Raw genomic sequence first — 7,006 nt, 5'->3', positions numbered from 1 at the left:
AAGGTCCAAGGGCAACTGCAGCAGAATTGAAAACAACGGGAGATAAAAAGAGAGAAGAGGGAAAATGTTTGGAATCGATTTTATTTTACGAACTTGGAGGTGAATTTTATTCAAGGCATCACGATGACGTGACAGGGGTAGAAGGTGTGAGGAAATGTGTTTGGGGGTTGTGTCTGACATGCGAAGATTTGATGAAAACATCGGATTCGAATCAAAAACTTGAAAACAAACGAATAATTCGTGATCACGTGATCCCACTGATGGAAACTATGAGACTCAAAATACAAAATATTAAAAACGTGGAAGAAGAAATAAAATGTTTAAGTCAAATGTGGTGTTTGCACTACATTGGATTGAGTCAAGATTTCATCGGAGATTATTCGTCGAGTGAATCAACAATTAAACTAGGACTTGAAATGATGAGGAAACAGTTTGGTGAAAACTCAGCAAAGCATGAAGTGTTCGGGCATTTTTTACACAATCTTGGTGATGTTTGCCAGAAAACAAATCGACTGAATGAAAGTGTGGATTTTTATGTAAAAGCAATCCAAGCTTTCAGAATGGCAACAGACATAACCGAAAAAAGAAGAAAGATGATGATTGAAATAATTGAAAGCAATTTGCGACTAGTTACAGAAAGGTTGCAACAGTAGGCATTATGACGTCACATTTTGGAATATTCATGTCGTGTTTCGCAGTATACAAAAGTATTTATTGTTTTCCCATAATTGCTATGTCCTGTCATCAAGTGATTTTTTAACGAATAGACGATTCTTAATAATTTTAAGTGTTACTAGGCAGAAACCTACCAGCGTCATCAGAACTTCAACACCAATCTTATTTCCACTTTTAACATAAATTTTATTTTCAAAGTAGTCTCTATGTGACATGAACTGACCTAACTTTTACTTGCTATTCTGTATAAACCACATATCCCGTTGGAGTCGGTAGCCATTGTGTTATGGTGTGTGTAGCGGAATGCTAACTGCGCCAGATTGTATGCGTTCGTTTGTGAGGCTGTTTATTTCGAATTGAAATGAGCGATTGTCTTTGGGCCAGCGTTTCTTTTTTCATACATACCCGACGTCATTACATGCCACAGAGTTATAGTTTGTCGCTAAATTTTTCCTGAAGCGTGACGAACACGTTATATGACTGCCAGAATAATTTATACGAACATGAATGTGCAACTTTAAGGTTTGTGAATGCCACTATTTACTATCCCTACTGAAATTGTTTGGCTTTTATTGCGATAATGTTTATCGAGACATGCCTACAGCCTTTAAAGTCTTGTCTTGACACATTTGTGACATTTTTGTACATGAAGTATATCCGTATGAATTTTATTAAATCTTGTAAAATAAACACCAATGTACAGGTAAACTAAAGTTTTTTTTTAATCTTTTTTATATTTTTTTTTTTGAAATTTTTTTAATCCATTTGTTATTTTACCACATTACAAACCATAACAGAAAGTTTACCGCCGACAGGAAAGGGGATTTTCCGAACAGGAATACTCGATTATAACGTTTAAAGTTTTAATTCACTTTCATGTTGGTCTTTTGGTCACCTCCTGGGGGGCTGATAACGACGTCGTCCCCCATAACACCACCAATACCAACCCTAACTTACCGAACTAGCAAAATGAAGAAGCCCGAATATTAGAAGGGATTTAATCATTTACTGCAACACCACGTTTAGCTTTCGTTGCAGTGGAACGTCATAGGAACCCAACTATTAGTTGGCGCATCCCAATCAATCACCCAACACAATCCCTCCCTGAATACCGCAAGATATCGATTACAGCGTTGTATTCAGTCCCGAAGTCATAGCAACGTTAGCTATTCAATCACCGTGAATATCGTGACGCCGATTGCCGTATAAACTTTCACCAGAAAGTTGTCTGGTCGTTTCTTGTGACTGCGTGGGTAGAGTTGCGATGTTCTATGCGTTGTAAGTCCATGCTAATGTCTGAAGATTTTACAGTTTATTTATGAGTTTTGTATAAATATTTAACAGTGCAACCATGCATTTGTCTCTATTATCGCGTTTAACGTCTGAACAATTGCAATGTTAAAGTTTTTGCATGGAAGTTGTGTAAAAATGTCATAAAGACAACAGGAATCAGACATACGTATTTGTCCTATATCTTGTAATGTGTCCAAATTACTCACAAATTGTGATTGACAATTAGCTTCAGTGCGATATTTTGGTTTGGAATTGTCACTGAATTAATAATTTTGACATAACGGCAACGTCATTTTGGATTGCGTTGCAGTATTTAGGTAAGGGAACGAAAGCTTGTAAGTGATCAAAATTTTAAGTGCTATTATGTGTCTGCTTCCCTAGAGTTACTTGGATTTGTCTCCGAATATTAGTGGGAGTGTCGCGACGACGTGGCCCATGTTTCTATGGCGACGAGAACGTTTTGTCTCCTACAATACCTTCAGGTTACAGTTACAGCGTTGTATTGACTCCGCTCTCGACGTCACAGCAACAAGCGTTCCAAATTCAATCACTGTTTATGTTATAACACCAGTTGTCGTATCAGCTTGCTTCAAAGGATGACGTACTTCTTTCAACGAGGTTGAGGTGTCGCACAGGCTCAGATATTTCTCTGGGTGGGACAAGGCACAAAGGAAATTATTATCGGCAGGAACCTAGTTCACAGAGCTCAGCAACCGACAATCTTGACTGCAATAGAACCATCGTATAATTGGTAACATGGTAGTCCAGACGTAACGCATGTATGGACTATGGTAATATACAAGGTAACGGGACGCATGGTTGTCCTGTTGATATCTGTTTTAGCTATTACTGACTATGTAATGGCCATTCTTCAACCGATTTAGTGTCAAGAATGGGTTTGACGTCACAATGCGACATATACAGATTGGCTTGGAGGAGTTATGTAAGTCTCCTTTTTAGTATAAAAAGCGTTTAGCGAAGCAGTACTTTCTTTTTTTGGAAAAGGTTTTAGCTGAAATTATCGAGGAATGTAAGTACACCAGCAACGATATATTACATTTGGTTCAAGAAAAACGCCAGGAATTAACGACAACCTGCGCACCAGACAGCTACTTGGGATTTGTGTGCGCTTTTGCTGCAGGTTCGGTGTATCTGCAGGTTCGGTGAAGCTTAATTTTTTTACTGGCATTTATAATAATAGTTCTCATATATCTTTTAGGTCTTTTTTATGTTAGAAATTTTGTAAAAATAAAAACAAAGAGTTGAATAAAGTCATGGCATCCACAAGTGATGTAAGTATTTGATCTTTACCTGTGTTTAAACATACTTGTTGTGTATAAAGTGCAATATTCATTTGAACTGCTACTTGTACAAAAATAATGTTTATTTATTTGTAGCAGTTTTCCCAAGTAAACCCTGGGGACATTCGTTGTCATCCCGAGTTGTACGAGGCAGGTTGTGGTGGTTTTGGTGACGTTGTGGTTGGATTTTACACAATCCTTGGTATCTTTATTGCTGTCAAGATATTCTCTGTTACCGGCGGTCCACGAGATAGAACTTTGATTAAAAAAAAGTAAATTTTAAATCATGTCATGCAAAAAGTTCCCACTGGTTGTCTGGACGTTAATCTGCTAAATAATTTTTTATTATAGAGCCAGAGAAGAACTTGAACATCTACAGAAAGCTGACCACGAAAACATAGTTCGTGTTTTGGGTTTGACTGAGTGGCCATACTCAATAGGAATAGTGATGGAATATTGCGATGGAGGAAATCTCCGGCAACTACTTTTAGATCAAACAATATTACTTCCATTGTCATTACGTATTAAAATGTTATGTGAAATATCGACAGGAATTAAATTTTGTCATAATTTCCCGGAAAAGCGTTTAATTCATTGTGACATTAAGCCGGAAAATGTGCTCATCTCAAAAGAGTTTATTTGCAAACTTTGTGACTTTGGAAGTGCTGAGTTAGCAACACTCAGTAATTCGCTTACTGTGGATCTGTCAACGCTCAACAAACGGAGTAAAAAAGACAAAATTCAGCTTACTCCCCAGTATACGGCCCCAGAAAAGCTAGGCGACCCAGGCATGAAACCAACAAAGGAACTTGATGTTTATGCTTTTGCTCTACTCATTCATATGATCCTTGCTCGTGAAATGCCATATCCACACGGTAATCCAGAAGAACTACAAGAAAAAATTAAACAAGGACTCCGACCAAACTGTAAAGCTATAGAAGAATTTAAGAAAACTCTCAATGACAGGGACAGATTAATCGTTGAAAACCTTGAGCAACTGATGAAGGAGTGTTGGGATCAAGATCCATCTAAACGACCAACGATGATCGAAATCTGTGAGAGATTGCAGCAACTTCTCGACCAACAAAACCCAGAAGTGATCGAGCAACAAGTGGAAGATGTTGTCAGACAGATGGACATCAAAGATCCCTTTTTTGTCAACCTTGACCAACTTGTTCCTCTTCGAACATTTTCAACACGAAGCAGAAGTTTCCAAGGTTTGTTATCCAAAATTTTGAAGTTTACAGAAATTTTGGGACATAATTTTAGATTTGGTTTTGCAACATTTTGTGATGAAATAAAGTGATTTCTTTGCAGGTTTCGAAACAAGACCAGATGATGATGATGACGTTCGTCACGCTTCGTCAACTCCTGCTTGGCAACCAGAACACCGTAAAGATGGCCAGGAACAACAGCAACGAAAAGGTAAAAAAATATCTGACCTTCTTGTATGAAAACCAAACGTATAAAATCTTACATCCCTTATATCAACTTCACGTTTCCATTGCAATTATGAAATGTTTTAGAAAATGCTGAAGCAATCCCGAGTGTCCGTCCCCTTGACCTTGGTGATGCCACTGACAACCGAACAATCAGTGATGTTACGTCACAACAAATGCATTCAGAACAACAAGCAGGTATATATTAAATCATCTGCACTTGTTTAGATGCCTCACATAGTTTAATATTTGCAGAATCTGTTGGAATTGTAGGCAGTAGAAGCTGTAACCTTATTGTGGCACGTGGTGAAATTGCAACTTCACCTGAAATATCACAACTAAGTCTTGATGGAGCAGAACACAAATCAGGTGTGAATAATGAATACATGTAAAAAGAAATACTGCTTTGTGTTTGAAAGAGTCTTCTGTAGCTTTAAGTTTCTATGCAACATCTGTTTAATTTTAGTGTTTTGTTTCTCACTGCTCCGGGAGCTTTGTAACTGCTCTTGTTCATCAGTGAATTAGTTCATGACAAACTACCACTACACTTTGTCACTATTCTGTTTCATTTAGACTCTGACCTGGACTTGAGCATTGAAGAACCTTCCACATCCAGAAGTGACGCCATTCAAGGTCACACATTGTCTGACATCATAGGTGAACAACCGACAGATGTGGATCAGAGGGCACCCCAACATACAGGTAGCATAAGGGACATTTTTCTTTTTTGTCAAACATTGAGACAATATTCTGTTAAGGGGTGGAAGGTGTGAAGGATTGTGTTGTGGGTTTGAAACTGACATGCGGAGATTTGATGAAAACATCGGATTCGAATCAAAAACTTGAAAACAAACGAATAATTCGTGATCATGTGATCCCACTGATGGAAACGATGAGACTCAAAATACAAAATATTAAAAACGTGGAAGAAGAATATAAAAGGCTGAATGAAGTGAAATGTTTGCACTGGATTGAATGGAGTCAAGGTTTAATCGGAGATTATTCGTCGGGTGAATCCACAATTGAACTTGGAATGGAAATGATGAGGAAACAGTTTGGTGAAAACTCAGCAAAGCATGCTGTGCTCGGAAGTTTGTTAAACAACCTTGGTGTTGTTTGCCAGGAAACAAATCGACTGAAAGAAAGCATGGATTTTTGTCACAAAGCAATCCAAACTTTTAGAATGGCAACAGACATAACTGAAGAGAGAAGGAAAGAGTTGATTGAATTTAGTGAAAGCAATTTGCGACGAGTTACAGCATTGTCACAACAGTAGGCATTATGACATCGGCATCAACGTAACATTTTGGAATAATTGTGTCGTGTTTCGCAGTATTACAACTTGATTCTTTCCTCATGATTGCTATGTCCCGTCATCAATTGTTTTTTTTACGAATGGATGATTCTTAATAATTTTAAGTGTTACTAAGTATAAACCAACAAGCGTCATCACAACTTCAACACTAATCCTGTTTCCACTTTTAACATAAATTTTATTTTCAAAGTAGTCTCCATGTGACATAAACTGACCTAAATTTTACTTGCTATTCTGTATAAACCACATATCCCGTTGGAGTCGGTAGCCATTGTGTTATGGTTTGTGTAGCGGAATGCTAACTGCGCCAGATTGTATGCGTTCGTTTGTGAGGATGTTAATTTCGAATTGAATGGAGCGATTGTCTTTGGGTCAGCGTTTCTTTTTGCATACATACCCGACGTCATTACATGTCACAGAGTCATGTTGTGTCACTAATGGAAAATTTGGGTCACTAAATGCAAATTGTATGCATTTATAGTGGGGCATATGTGAAGCAAAGCGTGACGAACACGTGATATGGCTGTCAGAATAATTTATACGATCATGAATGTGCAACTTTAACGTTTGTGAATGCCACTATTCACTATCCCTGCTGAAATTGCTTGGCTTTTATTGCGATAATGTTTATCGAGACATGCCTACAGCCTTTAAAGGTTACATTTAAATCAAAATGTATTTTATAGTGAAAAAATGCAAGTAAAAAGTCTTGCCTTGACACTTTTGTGACATGTTTGTACATGAAATATATCCGTATGAGTTTTATTATATCTTGTAAAATAAACACCACTGTACAGATAAACTAAAGTTGAACTCTTACAACGAAGAAAGGAGTAGTTACCATTACATATTTACTATCTGGGTTGCTTGGTTGTTTATTGCTTGGAAAGTTGTATCATCTACTGAAAACAGATGTGAATGCTTTCTTTAGAAGTGAATAATTAGTAGACAAACAAGTATGTAAAAATGTTTCAAATTGCAGA

General features: G+C 37.4%; 1 protein-coding gene across 4 annotated transcripts; it reads left to right on the top strand.

Moving 5' to 3' along the window:
- Positions 1-2,843: 2,843 nt before the first annotated feature.
- On the top strand, positions 2,844-6,805 carry LOC145889214 (uncharacterized). 4 transcript variants are annotated; one of them, XM_082980116.1, is made up of 10 exons: positions 2,844-2,911; positions 2,974-3,126; positions 3,188-3,260; positions 3,369-3,541; positions 3,621-4,486; positions 4,587-4,694; positions 4,796-4,906; positions 4,964-5,077; positions 5,282-5,410; positions 5,467-6,805. In XM_082980116.1, the coding sequence occupies exons 3-10, from the start codon at positions 3,243-3,245 to the stop codon at positions 5,982-5,984; spliced, it is 2,037 nt and encodes a 678-aa protein (XP_082836242.1). In that variant the 5' UTR covers positions 2,844-2,911; positions 2,974-3,126; positions 3,188-3,242; the 3' UTR covers positions 5,985-6,805. The 4 variants fall into 4 exon arrangements, with proteins under 4 accessions (XP_082836242.1, XP_082836243.1, XP_082836240.1 ...); XM_082980117.1 differs by having other exon boundaries at positions 3,366-3,541; positions 4,982-5,077; XM_082980114.1 differs by having other exon boundaries at positions 3,366-3,541.
- The last annotated feature ends 201 nt before the right edge of the window (positions 6,806-7,006 follow it).

Source organism: Ascidia mentula, chromosome 2 (assembly GCF_947561715.1).
Source record: "Ascidia mentula chromosome 2, kaAscMent1.1, whole genome shotgun sequence".
In the NCBI taxonomy this organism is placed as follows: domain Eukaryota; kingdom Metazoa; phylum Chordata; class Ascidiacea; order Phlebobranchia; family Ascidiidae; genus Ascidia; species Ascidia mentula.
The sequence above is the reverse complement of the archived record's forward strand: the minus strand, read 5'-3'. Positions and strand labels throughout refer to the sequence as shown.

Coding starts and splice junctions, on each gene's coding strand:
- LOC145889214 (XM_082980114.1), top strand. Junction 3,542..3,620: donor AGAACTTTGATTAAAAAAAA/GTAAATTTTAAA, acceptor TTTTTATTATAG/AGCCAGAGAAGAACTTGAAC. Junction 5,411..5,466: donor GAGGGCACCCCAACATACAG/GTAGCATAAGGG, acceptor TATTCTGTTAAG/GGGTGGAAGGTGTGAAGGAT.